The 17,216-nt window shown below is 43.8% G+C and overlaps 2 protein-coding genes and 1 long non-coding RNA gene across 17 annotated transcripts in view; 1 reads left to right on the top strand and 2 right to left on the bottom strand.

Moving 5' to 3' along the window:
• The window catches only part of SVIL (supervillin), a 143,991-nt gene extending 136,717 nt beyond the window's left edge, over positions 1-7,274 (top strand). For all 15 annotated transcript variants that reach the window (XM_080975248.1, XM_080975249.1, XM_080975260.1 and 12 more), the window contains 4 exons: positions 947-1,090; positions 4,704-4,825; positions 5,976-6,131; positions 6,238-7,274. In XM_080975248.1, the coding sequence (XP_080831374.1) occupies positions 947-1,090; positions 4,704-4,825; positions 5,976-6,131; positions 6,238-6,324 (509 nt within the window). In that variant the 3' untranslated portion in view covers positions 6,325-7,274. The remainder of the gene's footprint in view (positions 1-946; positions 1,091-4,703; positions 4,826-5,975; positions 6,132-6,237) is intronic.
• Positions 760-1,010, bottom strand: LOC308459718. Its single transcript, XR_013978295.1, has 2 exons — positions 883-1,010; positions 760-826 (listed from the first exon to the last, which is right to left on the bottom strand). It is a non-coding gene; the product is annotated as an uncharacterized lncRNA (long non-coding RNA).
• Positions 7,275-16,950: 9,676 nt separating the features above from the next.
• Positions 16,951-17,216, bottom strand: part of LOC308459705 (uncharacterized protein) — an 80,991-nt gene continuing 80,725 nt past the window's right edge. The window contains exon 4 of the mRNA XM_080975317.1: positions 16,951-17,086. Coding sequence (XP_080831443.1) covers positions 17,062-17,086 — 25 coding nt within the window. The 3' untranslated portion in view covers positions 16,951-17,061. The remainder of the gene's footprint in view (positions 17,087-17,216) is intronic.

Raw genomic sequence — 17,216 nt, 5'->3', positions numbered from 1 at the left:
GACCCCAGTCTGAAGCTTCACTTGTCTGCTGCCTAAGGAAGTTTTCGGGCTCTAGGAAGATGCCTTTGCTCAGGAATACTGCTAACCCTGAACATGCCAGATTTCAGTTACTTGATTATGTTCTTCCTCCCAAAAGTTGCAAAAAAAATCCCAAAACACAGAAGAGGGGTGGTGATGATTCTTATATTTCAGTAATTCATATAATGCTTAATCACAGTCATCTCTTAAGTGATGTACAGAAGACCCAGTGCAGTAAGACTAAGAATGAGTTACAACTATAAAAACCAGATGTTGGTTGTAAACCTGCTGGAACAAAAAAGTCCTTGGTAAGCGCTAGAGGTTCAACAGGGGGCCTGTCTGACCTCAACTGGGATTTCGACAAAATTGGGCCCACAGTACTGAACATATGACTCCTGATGGAGATGAGCTGTGCATACAAGCCATGGGAGACCAGATGGCCCCTGAGGCATCCTGGTTCCAAGCTGCTGAAGGCCTTATAAATTAATACACTCTAGCACTCTGAATCACTAAAACTAAGATAATGCACTCTAGCAACACATGGTGCAAATCAGAAGTAGTATATAATCAGCAGTAGCCTCCCTGCTGTAAGAATGCAAAGTGCTTTGCCATTTTCATCTTGTTTGTCTCATAAAAAGCAAGATGCTGATGGCAGTTTTAGTGCCATTTTTATATGGAAAACTCATAGCGTGGCATAATGTGTTTGCTGCAGAAGTAGGAACTCGACCCAAATCCAGTGTGTCAGGTTCTGGTACAACACCAGGCTTTTTATTATGTATGAAATGGGCATGCTGAAGATATGCTACACCTTCTCTCTCTCTCTCTCTCTCTCTCTCTCTCTCTCTCTCTCTCACACACACACACACACACACACACACACACAAGCGTGCAGTGTTTAGAACCTTTGTCTTTTATTTAACCTGTGCAGCCCTCTTCCTTGTTGACAATCACCATGAAGTGTACCTCTGGCAAGGCTGGTGGCCTGTGGAAAATAAAATAGCCGGATCAGCTCGAATCCGCTGGGCCTCAGACAGGAAATGTGCCATGGAGACCGTCCTCCAGTACTGCAAAGGTAATAGATTCAGGAGCGTTTGTGTTGGGATGTGCATCTCATCCAAAGTCAATGCTTGCTGGCAGAGGAGGGCCCTGTTGCAGCCCAGAAAGAGCATGGATGTGGGGTGGAGGGCAGTGCATAGACCCCTATGCAGAGATCCCCCATTCCTCTCATTCTGCTGTGGCTTTCCCTGTCCTCCTCTCCAGCAGCCAGTGATGTGGAGCAGGGACAGGAGGAAAACACGTGTCAGAATGGCACGGGGTGGGTTGCAACACATGTTATGGTTGTGGGGGACAGACACAGGTTTGTTGTTTTTGGCTGAAGCACCATGTTTCCTCTAACACTGAGTTCACAGCACACTTCCGGCTAGTGTATCCCAGGCGTTGGCTTGGGGCCCAAGTATGACTTGGGTCTCTTGGAGCTTGATTATACCAAGTTTGATCCTAGGGCAGGATGACATTTATTTATACGTTAAATGTTTATAGACTCCCCCACTTCCTTTCAGATAAAATACCAGGGTGCTATACAACAAAATTTATTAGTACAATAAAGCATAAAACACTGTTTGAGAAACGAAAATAGTCATTAAAATGACAGGCTCATCTTGAAAAAATTTAAGCAGCTGGCATAAGGTCTTCAAGAGACATATGGAAATTGGTAGTGAAGATGCCTTCTAAATCTTCACCAGAAGAGTATTTACTCCACACTAAATGCCTAGTTGAAGATAGCCAGGATTATGCAGCACAGGGGGCAACTAGCAGCCCTCCTCTCAGTGACTGAGCAGATGGCCCTTTAAGGTATCCTGGAACCAAGTTGTTCAGTGCTACCTGGCCTGGTAGCAGATGCTGTTGGCTGTCTGCCCTGTGTAGCTACTGCATTGTACACATTGATAGCTCCTGAACGAAGGTGCTACATGCCCTGCATCATTCTTGCACTCCCACAACTCTCCTTTTTAAGGCAGATCACCAAGGATTTGCGACTAGAGGCTGAATATGTGTGGCTTGCCTAAAGTGGAAGGTGGGGGCAGTTAGCCCCTGGGGGAGTGTTTTTCTCCCTTCCCCTGCCTATCGTTGCTCTAAGGCAAAGTTCCCCAACATTTCCATGGCTCTCATCTGTTATAAGGAGAATTCAGCTGCCCGATCATGCATTCCCATCACTAAAAAAAAAAGCTTGTCTAGGTAATCATTATTTAAATCAATTATTTTAATTCATTAATAAAATATTACTTTACAAGCAGCTTGCTGCAGTTAATGAGCAGACTTTCTGCAAACCTTGCAATAGCTACAGCGAACCTAATTGCGTTTAACTGTTTCTAAGAGTCACCTCAACCTTTTCTGCTTAAATATAGTGACCTATAAAGTCAGAATCAGAATGTTCAAGGAAATGAAAATGTTCTGCTTCTTAATCTCTCTGGATGTCCTGTGCCTGATGTATTTTGATAGACACTTAATGAGGAAATGCAGGATTAGATTCCACTAACGAAGATGACACTATATCTCTCCTGGTTTAAATAAGGATTATGGGTGATTCTCTCCTGGGGGGTGGGGAAACCCAGTTGGTGTTAACAGCTGCCATTGAGAATTCATGCTTTGTTTCAGCAGATGCAGATATAAGACTAGATTACATCTTGTATTATTGCTGCCAGGGTGTGTTATTGCCCTTTTGTTAACAACAAGTCTTGCCTTGTTGAGTTCGCTTTCCTTCCACTGTTCCTGAGCCCATGTGCATCTGTACCTAACCATCTATCTAGTTCACTTTATGTATTTGATGCAGTTAGGCTCCTGTCTATAAAAATATTAGCCTGTGATTAAGTTGCTTTGTCTTCAAAGTGCTATAAAAAAAAACCAATATGATTACTTTTCCAGTTTGGTGTGAATCTCACAATAGAAATGTATTGAATATATACTGTACTGTTCCATTTGAAATGATTTTCATATGTACTGCATTGGCTCGAGACAGACAGATGGCAACCATATAATATATACATTAATAATGAGAGCTAAACCAGATTAGGTGACGGCTGAACTTGTCTGTTTAAACTTTTTCCAAAACTTTGCCATCATATACCATCATAAAGAAACAACACCCAAGATCAGATTTAAAAGGTGAAGGGATGGGGTCAGGCAGATGGCAGCAGGCTTGACGCAGGGGCTTGTAGAGGCACCACTGCCGCTGTCATTCTGCAGCACAGTCGCTTAGCAGAATGATACACACCCTAAGGAAGACTGTAAGAGCCTAGGCCAGGGAGAGATAAAGGGAAGCACTCTATCCAGACTGGCATATTTGCAGAGTCTGGGTTTTTGTCAAACAGTTGCTGTGACATCACTGCCAAATTCAAGCAGCTTCCGCTGTTGTAGTTAGAAGAGCGGAAGACTTTTAATTGCACATGTGCAGATTAAACTGCATTGTAAGTATGAGCTGCTGCTTACACAAAGGTAAGCACTGCCATATTTTGAAAAAGGCACTTGGAGAACTGTTACACTAATCATTTTCTAGCTTCAGCATGCGGGTCTGATGCTTCTGTGTTGGGAAATTTGTAGAAGAGAGGCTGTGATAATACATGGACTTCTCCAACTATCCATCATAGTCAGTTTAAGTGATATTGTTGACACTAGTTTCTGGAGATAGCTTTTCCTATGCTGTCTTGAGGTCAGGCATCTACACTGAATATTTGTAGCTATTATCTGCAGCTATATGCAATGGATAAAAATCATTCGGCTGTACTCAGTGTTAGACTCATTAGAATTAATGGGTATGGGTAACTGTGAGATCCATTAATTTCAAAAGGTCTAGTTAACAGAACTTAGTTGGGGAAAAAACCATTTGTCTTGGCAGTAACATCCATTTTCCTTCCTCAAGCACCTGAAGGTAGAATGCAAGAGGTCTCAATTCTGGGCACAAGCAGACCCAGGCCTGTGTAGCTCCAGCAAGCCTACTGCATCATATGCTTTCAGACCAAGTTGTCTGAAGCAGACTATGGTTAAGCCTCTCTTAGCAAGGTTAGAAAAGGCCTCAGCCATTCCAAGTAGGAAATACAGAACCGGTGTTCTGTCTTGTTATAAAAGGCAACTGCTTTTATTGATTTATTTCAGTTTGTGGGTGTGTATAAACACATATGCACACACATATAAATGATTAGTGGTAATATAGCAGGTGAAATTCACACTCTGCTAAGACCAGAATAAATGCACTTTTCATTAAAACAGAATATATCAAAGACCAAAAAAAACACCACCCTGTGCAATAAAAAGGTTTTCAGAACCCGTCTAAAAGCAGTGAGAAGGATCTCCCAAGTGTAGGGGTGGGGATCCTGTGATGGGAGTTGCAGGCCAACAACCTTCTGGAATGCACAGGTTTTCTGCCGCACCATCTTTACACCTAAGGATGGAATTCTGCAATTGATCACTAGGGCCCACAAAAGGAATATCCATGAAAGACAGGCTGCTATTAAGGCTGAGACAGGTTCCTATGAGCCAAGGAGAGCCTTAAAACATGGTCCTGGGTAATCTGGACACTTTGTTTGAAAAGTTTACAACAGAAAGCTTTTTTTCAGATAAGTGGAAAATTCACAAAAGTCTAGAGGAAGGTGGCAAGGTATTCCATATTTATTTTGATTTCTTTTTATGTATAGGAAAAAATGTGAAGAAACCTCCCAAATCTTACCTAATTCACGCTGGTCTCGAACCTCTGACCTTCACCAATATGTTTCCAAGCTGGGAACACAGAGAGGACATTGCAGAGATCACAGAAATGGTAAATCAACCTTTCTCATTATCTTTCTCCATTTTCCACTGCACTGCTGGCGATGTGGCTATGGTGGTGTTCTGGGAAGCAGCGAAAGCCAGGGGATTACCATGGAGAGACAGCTTCAAACATTTGAGGGGGGAGAATAACCAGCGTGGGTGGATTTCAACTGAGATTTTATCATCTACTCATAAAGCTTCCAGGATGCAAGGAGATGTTTTATGTCCGAAGAACTGAGAGGTCTGGCTAAAATATTTGTTTTTGTTGAGCTGATTGAGTAACAGAGGCCTGGCTATTCCTTATCTCTCTCAGAAAACCTGCCAAGGCTTGCAACGCTTGGAGCTTCCTTTTCAAAACAGAGCACATCATTTTCGTCAGAAATGCAAAGCCTCACACAAAACTTGAAGTGGCAGTGTGGGGACTTTCTTGGTAATTAAGAACCTTCCCTCGAGAGAGCCACCTCTTTTGGCTGGCTCGTTCTAAATCGGCTGCCATATCTGTAAAATAACTAAACAAAGCTCCTTGGGTAAAATGTACATTTCACAGACCTGCTTTTTCAGATGAAACAGTGGCTCTGTTCTGATTGCAAAGTGCGAGTAAACTAACACTTGTTTCTCCTCCCACTTCTGCTTCTGGCACCACCCATCCACTGGCCATGGCATGAAAAATATAAACAATATTGCTAAACTACCGTATTTACTCGAATCTAATGCTCACCTTTTTTGGTCAAATTATGTTGTGGGATTTAAGGTGTGCATTAGATTCCATGGCACATTTACATTTGCCAGCAAATACTTTATTTGTTTCAAGGTTCTGAAAAACTGAGGTGCACATTAGTTTTGATGGCACATTAGGCTCAAGTAAATATAGTAGTTAATTGAAAAAGGAATCAAAAAGTGTCTTGGCCACCTGACTTCCAGCCATCATGGAAGGCAAGGAGGGAGGGAGACTGTATGCAAGCCCAAAGCTTGCCCTGGTTTCTTCATTTAATGCTAAGCCATAGCAAATGAGGTTGTTATTGTAAGTATATACAAACATAATTCCTTTCAGATTGAAGAGGGGGGAATTTGTTTATCACCTGACTTCTCTGTAGAGAATATTTGGCTGCTTATCTCTTTCTGAACCACTCGAAATTTCTAAATCTTTTCCTCCCCTCTAGGACGCTGAAGCTTCTAACCAGATAATCCTTGTGGAAGATGTGCTGGCCAAACTATGCAAGAAGCTGTACCCATTGGCCGAACTTTTAGCAAGGCCCCTCCCAGAGGGTGTGGATCCACTAAATCTTGAAATCTACCTTTCAGATGAAGATTTTGAGGTAAATGGGAATACACATCTCACAGATGTCTCTATAATTACTCTTTGCATTGCTATTCTTTTTTACACTTCTTAACGCTTACCCTTCAACAATCCTTTTAATGCAGGCTGGATTGCAGATGACAAGAGAGGAATATAACACACTGCCTTCCTGGAAACAGGTGAACCTTAAAAAGGCAAAAGGACTCTTCTAAGTAACCTGGCCATGTTGCAGTTAAGGGCTAAAGCTGGAGTGGGATCTTGTGTCATTTTCAGCACCTCGTGGACAAAGCAGCAGCGTGGCCAACTTGCGCTCACCCCCCCCCCCTTCACCAAGCCAACAAGATACCGCCGGAAGGCTGTAGATTACTGCCTCTTCTTAAATCACGTCATATTGTAAATGTGTGAGAGAACTCTTTTGCAGGCTCTTTTGTTTGGGAAGGTAAGGCAATTTGACAGCTGATGAATTGTGTTCTCCCTTGTACTTTAGCAGCAGTTTCTCAGGCTGCTGCTGCAGCAGCAATGGCGGATCTTTTTAGCTGCGTTACACTACTTGCCATTTGGGTTTTGAAGACGTTCTCTTTGTAAAGTGTTATTTTGTCTAAAGCTGTGGATTTTCAAAAAGAATTTATATTTATATAAAACACATAGGACAAGGATGTATTTAACAATGCAATGTGTATTATTCACTTTCAAGACTTCAGTGAAGAAGGACTTTCAGAAAAGTAGCTCGGCGGCGCAGTTGCTTGGTCTGAATTAGTTAAACTACCAATTATGTTTTTACTCTCTCTTTGTGTCTTCCCACCCTCTATCTCTGAATGGTTTCTCTTTTTAATAGGCGACGAATTGGTCTCAATGCTGCTTCAGGTGCTAAACTGAACAAAGCATCATCACACAAGTTTCTTGAGAAACTCTCCAAATCCAACTTTGATATACTTTGTTATCCCAAAAATGTATAGTGCCTTGTTTTTTTTCTGTGTACAGTTTATATACAAAAAAGATCGGTCTGCTTTTTGAAGATGGCTCTGAAAAGTCTCCTATGCTCTACTTTTGTAATAGTAGAAATAAAAAAACATCTCAGTTTCAAAAAACTTGTTGTAAAGATAAACTGTCTTTTATGACAAAGACTCAAAGCAAAGCTTCAGAATAAACTCTTAGCAATGCACACAGACTTGTTGTTCTTCTCCCACGTAACTGATTCTGTCGGAAAATACCTCATTTCAGTAAAACACAGAAAATATTTGCATTGTGCTGTGAACAAAGAGCAGAAATTTTCTGATTCAGAAAATTAGTATTTCGTGATATAGAGAGAACTGGCGCCTGTGATCTAATGTCCTATAAAATGTTGTGTACAAGCAACCAAGGTTCTCCACTGAGTTCCCTGCTCATGAAATAATGGTGATGCATAATCAGAGCCTCTAGATAAAGATACTGTCATTTTTATGTTTTTCTGTATTGCCAGACATTAAGTCTGAGTCTTCAACCATCTGAACCACTCGTGCTAATGGGTCCATCAGTAGGGGACCAGCTGATAAACAGTTGCCGTTTGTAGGAAAGAGGAGACAGAAGAAATGGATATACTTACTGAAATATACCTTCAAGCTGCAGCTTGGCAGTAGCACCTTTCCTGAATTCGCCTACAATAGCAAGCATTGCGGAGAAATGCAGCCTCGTTGCTTCTTTTCCCTATGAGTGAAACAGAACAAAAATTATCATACCTTGATTAAACTGTAATAAGACAAATGATAGCCAGATAAAATAATTTGGCTCATGGATCACTGCTCTAGATCTTAGCTGACTTTGTAATCTCTGGCTTATATCAGACCTGCTAAAATATAGTAAGTTTCAAGGCTTTTGCTCAGAAATCATGTGGTGCGTCCCCCCCCCCCCCCGGCACTGAATTAAATTCTGATTTCAACAAAGGATGCAAAGCCATATCTGGTTACTGTTTTAGGTAGCTATCTATTCACTTTGAATTACCACAACATATTCAAAAGATTTCCTCCCTTTTATGTGTCTTTCAAAGAGATGCAGTAAAATGTTTTCCCTGCCTGTAAACCCGGGAAAGCATTTCAGTAGACTTAACAGTTCAAAATTACCTTTACAGGAGGAAAATCTTCAAGCCATTGTTGCTAAGTGACATGATGATCTCTTGAGATGCTGTTCTTAACCTGACCAAATCAAATGCAATCAAGCACATTGAACAGACTGAATTGAGTGGCCTTGTTGTAACCTGAAGTGTGACTTAGCCCACAAAACCAAAAGTCCTTAATACTTCTGCATAAGTAGTGTCCAGAGATGTCAACAAACACAGCTTTAAAAAAGGAAGCAACTGCAAATTATATGCTGTACTTCCATTACATATGTGAGCATCAGTTTGAGTTCCAAGTCCTGTATGCAAGCCTGCTTTATGTGGGGACCTGCCTATGCTAGATGAAAACTAGTAATAGCTTGCTATGAGAGGACTGGCTCATGATTTATTTATTTATTTCATTTATATTGATACCCATAGCAGAAGTTTCTAAACTGTTCAGATTATAAGAACAACACTGAAGTATAAAATAATGGACACTGTAATGGGTTGATTCTAAAAATGAACATAATCAAAACCGAATTTAAAACACAAAGAGCCAGGCGGTGAAACATGAAGTTCTTAAAAAAGCCTGGATGAATTCAATGTTCTTCCACTTGGTGCCAAAAGGTAATAAAGTAAGAATGTAGGGAATGTGGCAATTGGGGGGGGGGGGGGATTCACAATCTGAAAGTCTCCAGTGGATTGGAAAACCCAGAACACATTTATGCAATTCATTGGAGTTTTATTACATATACTATCACAAATAATGCATAGGACTGTCTACCTTTTACCATTGCATTAAATATGGACACCATGTTGGTGCTTTTTGTAAAGATTCTTATTTATACTGTTATTACTTACCTGTGCATCCCCCTGTAGTTTGGGGCTTGTTCGTGTTCTTTTCTTGTGGGAGTGCTATATAGAACAAGAAGAGATCATGAAAATGATGGCAAGCAAACCTCACTGGAAAAACCAGTCCCTAGCAGGGGTGCCACTACCAGAAAGGCCCTGCCTAACCTATTTATTTGGCAGAGCCACTCAGAAAAGAGAGCCACCAAAGATCTTTAGGTTTGGGCAGGTGCACACCAGAGAAGACGCTCCATTTGGTAACTTGATCACAAGCCATTTCAGGCTTTCAAGACTGAAACCAGCACTTTAAATTGGATCCAAATGCAGGAAGCCAGTGCAGCCTGCAAAGGAAAGGTGTAAAGATGGTCTTATACCAGTCCCATAAAGAAGGCTGATCGCCGAAGAATCGATGCTTTTGAATTATGGTGCTGGAGGAGACTCTTGAGAGTCCCATGGACTGCAAGAAGATCAAACACATCCATTCTTAAGGAAATCAGCCCTGAGTGCTCACTGGAAGGAAAGATCGTGAAGCTGAGGCTCCAATACTTTGGCCACCTCATGAGAAGAGAAGACTCCCTGGAAAAGACCCCGATGTTGAGAAAGATGGAGGGCACAAGGAGAAGGGGACGACAGAGGATGAGATGGTTGGATGGTGTTTATGAAGCTACCAGCATGAGTTTGACTAAACTGCGGGAGGCAGTGGAGGACAGAAGTGCCTGGCGTGCTCTGGTCCATGGGGTCATTAAGAGTCGGACACGACTAAACGACTAAACAACAACAACAATACCAGTCCCAGGTAATGCTTTTGCCGCCCTCTTCAGGACCGGCTGCAGTTTGTTTTCAAAGGCAGATCCACAACACAACACATTGCAATTGTCTAAAATGTTCTACAAAATGGGTACACTTTTCACACAAGAGCATGGCTCTGCAATTTCAAGAAGTCCAGGTTTCTGTGAAGGGAGCTATTTGTCTGTGGCAGAGAATGTTGTGACTCACTGAAAACCAATAAACTAAAAGTGATCACATATGTGCATAGGGCATGCAGTATATACCCTGACCCCAGAGAAGAAAAACTATTGGCTTTTTTAGTTTAGTTTTACAAAAGGCCATGCAGGAATTAGCGGGGGGGGGGGGGTCACAGTATTTTGCAGAGCTCAAATGCAAAATCCAGTCAAATGACTGCAGGATCCCATCAGTGTTTGTGTGTGTGGACACACAGTGGGGCATCCAATCATGTGAGGCTCCCACCACCACCTGAAGTTAGAAGTCCAGATTAGTGCAGTTCAAAAGTTACTCCTGTTCTCCCCCTGCACACACCCACACACACCATTATTTATCAATGAATGAGAAAAGAAACTGCAATTGAAAATGGTCAAAGGTAGATCATTTTCTTGTGAAATTCCCATCGTGGGTTGCAGGGTTTTTGTCATGATTACTTTCAAGGTGTCTGAGTAGCATTTGTGGGGGTCCCTTTCATTCTACAAATCATCTCTCTGCACTCTGCAGCCCTCCTGGGTGCCTTGTGCTTCCATTAAAGGTCAGGGAAAGACATTGTGCAGCATCTCCTCCTTTGAGGCTGCTTTTCAGATCAGGAAATGTGGGCAGCTAGGGAGGCTGCAGAGAGGAAAGGGAAAGGTGCCATTCTTAGCACTTCTGCAAGGTAAGCTATCAAAAGTCTAAACAAATTCTAAAGCGTTCTGAAAATGAGGCAGAAAAATGGAAGTCTCTTTTGCAGAGGAAGAAAGGGACAGATCTGTGGTATAGACTCACCATCTCATCTGGTTTTTCTTAGAGCTGGTTTAGCAACACCAGTCAACCAACCTAAGAGTTGGCTAGGGCAATGTTGGTGTTGCTACAATCATTTCAATACTTCACACTTTGGGTGAGGAACTTCTGTTCCTCCAGGTGATGTTGCACTCCCAATTCCCATCAGCCCTGGCTAACATGGCCAAGGGTCAGGGATAATGGGCACTGAAATCCGAAAACACATGGGATGGGCACAGATTCCACTTCCCAGCATTACACAGAATGAAATAATAGACTGAAGTGGGTGAACTCAAGAGCTGTGCACCACTTCAGGCTGTGTATGAGGAGGGGAGGGGTGTTGTATTCTTGCCTATTCCCCCACATTAAAAGCTGGCTTGCAGCAAACCAGAATATTGGAGAGAGGTCCTTGCTAAATTGCCTTTTGCTATATCCCGTTCCCACCTGCTATTCTGGCCCTTTCACACTCTCATCTATTAAGTGATGTGCTTATGTCTGCTCAACTCTCTTTGGAAATGTCAAAACTATTTTTCAGCACCACTCAGTTTCCAGGAACACTGATCTAAATTACACCCATATTCCTGGCTTGTCAGAGCCTTATCTGAGCTGCTGCATGAGCGACGTGCTATTGTCTCTTCTGTCAAACCTTGCAGGCTGACATTGCCAGCTCTCCTGTTACTTTGCCTGGTACCATGGTGCAGACAGAGCAATGCCCTCTGAGCTAAGGGAAGGCACTCTGGGCCGGGCGCCAGGAAACCATGGGCTGTTAAATCTGTCTGTTTTCCCTAAGGGTATAATTTAGCTGCTCCTTTCCTGCCAAAACCTGGCCATAAAATGGTAAAAGTACTCGACGTGTCACCCCCAACCTGCCAACGGAGCTGGGAATTGGATCCAAAACATTTTTCTTTCTCTCATTCCCTCTTAAAATGCAGCCGGGTGGAATTGGGATGCGGATATCAGTGCTGCGACTGGTTTCTTTTGGGTCTCTTTAACGAGCCCTTGCTCTTTTGGGTGTACTTCTCCAGGCTGAGACCACCTGAGAGAAAAGTCACAGGATCTGATTCCCTCATTATTATCAATTGCATTATGATCTCAAAAAGCTCAGGGGAGTACGGAGGGGGTTTATCCCATAATGTCCTCAAAACAGGCCCGCGATATCAGGAGTGAACATGCGGTAGACCAGTGGTACCAAAATGTATGGGAAACTGCCATACTAGAAAAGTTAACCAACAAACAAATTAGCATGGAGCCCCGTTCACATCCTGAAGCGAACATAACACACGACTGCTCGTCTGCGCATGCGCGGGTCGCGTTCCACCGCTTCCGCGCATGCGCGTGATGTCATTTTGAGCGCGAGCAACAAAACCCGGAAGTAACACGCCCCATTGTTTTGGGTTGCGCAACCCAAAAATATTCATCCTGAAGCTACTTCAACCCCAAGTTATGACTGTATGGGCTAATCTGACCCAACAACCAACCCACCCCCTCAAATACACATGCAAAGAAGCCATACTTCTGCAACCAGCATAAACAAAGGACCAATCCACACGATGCTGATACAAACCCTACACTAACACTATGCAACGGAATGAAACAACAACACCTCCCCATCTCTCTCCCCGCTGCACTTTTATCCACTTTTTTGTCTGTTTTGTAACAGAAGAACACTTTTAATTGAAACTAATTAAAATAAACAGACCCATGAGACAGAATCACTGGATTTTAGAGTTGGAAGGGTCTTTGGCAGTCATCTGTCCCAACCTTCAGTGCTGGAATCCACAGCACTGCTGATAGGTGGGCATTCAGGCTCTGTGAAGGCAAGACAGCCTGCCCCAGTGTCAAATGGCCCTTTTTACCATTGGGACATTTCTCCTAATGGAATCAAAACTACGTAGATATGGAGAATCTGGTCTCCATGATTATAGTGACCGTTACGGCATCCTCCTACTATGACATCATGACTGTTAAGAGGCAAAAGTCTGGCTTTGGGTGGTCAATTTACTGGGCCTCAATAAAAAGTGTCAATAGTATGCTGGAATGGGAGACCCTCCAGTCTAAGTGATGGAACTTGGAAAAGTGGGTTGAACCCTGACAGACAGTAAAAAGCTGCCATTTAATGTAACATACATTTTCAAACTCCTGGCACGTTTCAGCAGGACAAAGCAAATGCCTAAGTACTGATGATATGAGGCCGCCTAAATTTTTCTGTTGCCTAAATGTTGAGCCTACTGTTGAATTCCTACCTCGAAAATGTGCTGTTTTGTCAAAATACCTTTTGCTGTGATTAGATCGGGCTATGGAATTTAATCAGCGCTAATTTCCACAGTGGGAAATATTTCTGGTTGATTACTGCGATATCGCAAGCGGCGAGGAAAGCCATTGTGCCTCACGGTTTTATAGCCCATCCTACGCAGGGGTGACTTACAGTGAAGAAATGCATTGGCACTCCAATGCCATAAATTAGATGTTGTTTTTATAATAATGTAGCTGGAGCTGGCAACATTTTATCATAAGTGCTTCAATTCCTGTGGAAAATCGTTGTGCGCTGTACGCTTGATGATGAATTGAGCATCATGTTGGGAGAGCTGGGCCAGGGCAGGAGAAGAGAAGAAATTAATCCGGCTGATTTTATTTACCGGGTGCTTGTGTGATATTTTACCTCCTAACTCAGATGTCTTTTGTCAGGCCTGCCCTCTGCAATTCATTCAAGAAATGAGGTTTTGCTCCAGTAATATCTGGACTAAATCTCCCTTTTCTGCGTTACTCTTTTCCTGGCCCAGTCTAGATCCTGGCTGCTAAACTGGGCATTGAAGGGTCAGCTTAAAACACCTGCTGGAAAACCCTTCACTGCTTTTGAGTATCTAAGAAGGCTGCTGCTTGGGTCCCAAGTGCATCATGGGATACCAAATGTGAGGAAAGGTCATCAGAAGAGCTAAGAAGGAAGAGGAAACCAAGCCCTATGAGGAGCAGTTGAAGGAGCTGGGTATGTTTAGCCTGGAAAAGAGGAGACTGAGAGGAGATACGATAGCCATCTTCAAATATCTAAAGGGCGGTCACATGGAAGAGGGAACAAGCTTGTTTCCTCCAGAGGTTGGGACCTGAACCAATGGCTTCAAGTTACAAGAAAGGAGTCCAGAAGTACTTTCTGACAGTGAGAGCTGTTTGACAGTGGAACAGACTCCCTCTGGAGATTGTGGACTCTTATTCCTTGGGGGATTTTAAGCAGAGATTGGATGGCCATCTGTCATGGATGCTTTAAACCTGCATCCATTGCAGGGGGCCCTTGTGGCCCCTTCCAACTCTACAATGCTATGATTCTAGAAGGGTTAGTTTATGATCCTTGTGGTGCAGGGCTGAGAGATCTGGAACCTGCCAGATGTTGCTGGACAACAGCTCCGATCACCACCCCTGACCATTGGCCATACTGGCTGCTGGAACGCATGGGGGTTGGAGTCCAGCTGCCTTTAGAGACCCACAGGCCCCCAACCCTCTTGTGATGTGATAAGGACCGCCATGGCACCAGGTGCACCCACCTTGCTTAGTCAGGTGTTCAACCAGAAACCCATTCTGGAATAAAAAGAATTTGACGGTGGTGGTGATCTGTTTACAATGGAGAGTATGGATACCAGGAATCCAGTTAAGCACCTGTGGGTCAGAGGAGCACTGCAATGTGGTTGCAATCACACATTAACAAATTCAGTGACACACTTCCTCTCCCGGTGAAATCTGGAACCCAAGAGATGCTGCTGGCTACGAATGTTTCTGTCTGGCTCAGAATGTGAACAATCTCACTCGCTCTCCCCCAAATGGGTGAAGCACACAGGCGCTTGACCCTTCTGCTCCTGCCCAGTACAGACAACTTCATCAATGGGAATCCAGTCAAGAGAAGCAGAGCTGACAGAGCCTGCAGTCTGCTTTCTCGCCTTCTCCTTTTTTATGTTGAGATGATGAATTGCTATAATCTTTTTTCTTCCCCTTTGCGTCCTTGTCCTCCTCCTCCTTTCCTCACAGTGTTGTCTTCTCAGACTGTGAGCCTGATATAATTACTGTGCAGTATGTCTGAGGCTCTTTGTAAACCATAAACGTTACATTTATGGTAATGATTATACAGCAGGGATGGGAAACCTGCTGGAATCCGACGCCCATCAGCTCCAGGGAAACACCCAATGGTCATGAATGATAGGAGTTTTAGTCCAACAACATCTGAAGGGTCCCCATTGTTATCTTAGGAAAAAGGTTGGGGGAAGAGGGAAAATGGAAGGCAGGCTCCCCATGTCCTCACACTAGGGCTGCCTTCACCCACCTGGTGCCCTCCAGATGTTGCTGGACTACAATTCCCATCATCCTTGATTTTTGGCCATGCTGGCTGTGGCTGATGAGAGTTGGAGTCTAGCAATATCAGGAGGGCACCTGCAGCCTAGTTCAATATTGTCTACATATCAGTGGCTATATTGTCAGTGGCTCCTTAGGATTAGGGTCATTTTATTTTTATTTGTGTCATAAAATTTACATGCCACTTAATTGCAAAAAAACCAAAAACCTCAAAGCAGATTTCCAAAATAAATAATTCCACAATAAAATGCAGGGGGAAATTACTTGCCCTACCTGAGGATAGCAAGGATTGAATTTGGGGTTTCCTGCATGCCATGTTTGTACACATTGGCCATGTGGCTGGGGTTGATGAGAACTGTAATCTGAAGAGCACCAGGTTGGAGAAGATTCCCTTAGCGGCTTGCTTCATGTTGATGCAATGCCACATTTGGCTTAGTAATATTCTGGCCTTTCTGATTTGGGGGACAATGAAGGCATTCAAAGAAACAACTTTAACCTTTTCCTTCTTCCATGTTCGGGCCAATGGGGGTTGAGACACATTCGCAACGTGCAAAGAGTTATTTTACCAGAGGTTTTCCAGCAAAGAAGGTGGTACCAGAGTGGTGTAGTGGTCCAAGTGTCAAACTAGGACCTGGGAGACCAGGGTTCAAATCCCAACTCAGCCATGAAGCTCACTGGGCGACCTTGGGCCAGTCGCTGCCTCTCAGCCTGACCTACCTCACAGGATTGTTGTGGGGTATAAATGAAGAATGGAGGAACCACGTTCACCACTTTCAGTTCCTTGGCGAAAAAGGCGGGATAGGACTGCAACTGAATGAATAAATGGCCAGCTCAGATTGCTCAAGCAGAAAGTTCTCCTGACTTGGCCTTTCTATTTGCCTCCTATGTTCCAAAGATCCATCCTTCGAATCCAGAGATTGTCCCTCTGGAGGCCCTGGGGAGGAAGGTGAATTCTGCCAGAGAATGGCAATGGCGGACAACTTGCACTCACGGCATTTTGATGATGTATTGCCCTAAAGGCACAATTCAGGACAAAATAAAGCAAGTGGTTTACTTGAGGATGGGAACGCAAAAAAACAGGACTGTTGTCCCTGGTAATTAAGAACCACAAAGTATATGCAGCAGCCTCTTCCCAGCTACATATTTTACTATTATCAGGGGTCAGCAAACTTTTTCAGCAGGGGGCCGGTCCACTGTCCCTCAGACCTTGTGGGGGGCTGGACAATATTTTTTTGGGGGGGGATGAACGAATTCCCATGCCCCACAAATAGCCCAGAGATGCATTTTAAATAAAAGGGCACATTCTACTCATGTAAAAACAAGCTGATTCCCGGACCATACGTGGGCCAGATTTAGAAGGCGATTGGGCCGGATTCGGCCCCCAGGCCTTAGTTTGCCTACCCATGTACTATTTCCAGCAATGCACTTAAAATAAATTTTCTGCTTTTAGGGTTAGCTCTTATCTTTACTGTATCTGACTAACTCTGCTGCATGCCACTTAGAAACTAAGGCGTTAATTGGTATATAAACTGTGGGAAAGAAATGTATAAAGAAATATATTTCTAATGACCCAAGTTTTTTCCATCACTTTTCTTTGCCAAAGCACGTTCTGTCCCCACCTCTCTCTCTCACACACACACATATGTGGAACTATATGCGATATAAATGTAAAGAGTACCTGCAGAAGAGGCCTCAGGCCACGCGCGTTGTTTTCCCGGTTCTCGCCTGGGGAAGAGTCACCAGCTGGCCGGCCTCTTGCGGAAATGAGCTGCGTGGCTGAGCGTCTGAGCGATGTCCAGCAGAGGGCGCCTCAGGCCAATTAAGGGGCCGGCCTCGACCTTCTCGGCCGGATCTGCGACTGCCAGCCCGGCCCCTTTTGGAAGCGGAGCCCGGGCTCACTGGTGAGACGCCAGCGAGGAGGAGGAGGCTGATCTCACGCAACCACTCGCGTTTCCTCCCTAGGAAAAAAATGCGCAAGCGGTGCGCGTGGCGGGAGTCAAACTCGCAGCGCATTGAGCAACATGAAAGAGATCTTGTTGAACCAGAAAGGAAGCCACGTGGAGGCTGAGGACGCAGGCCGGATCCAGC

Source organism: Podarcis pityusensis (genome assembly GCF_964106645.2).
Source record: "Podarcis pityusensis genome assembly, chromosome: 12".
NCBI lineage: Eukaryota > Metazoa > Chordata > Lepidosauria > Squamata > Lacertidae > Podarcis > Podarcis pityusensis.
This window is presented reverse-complemented; position numbering and strand designations above follow the sequence as displayed.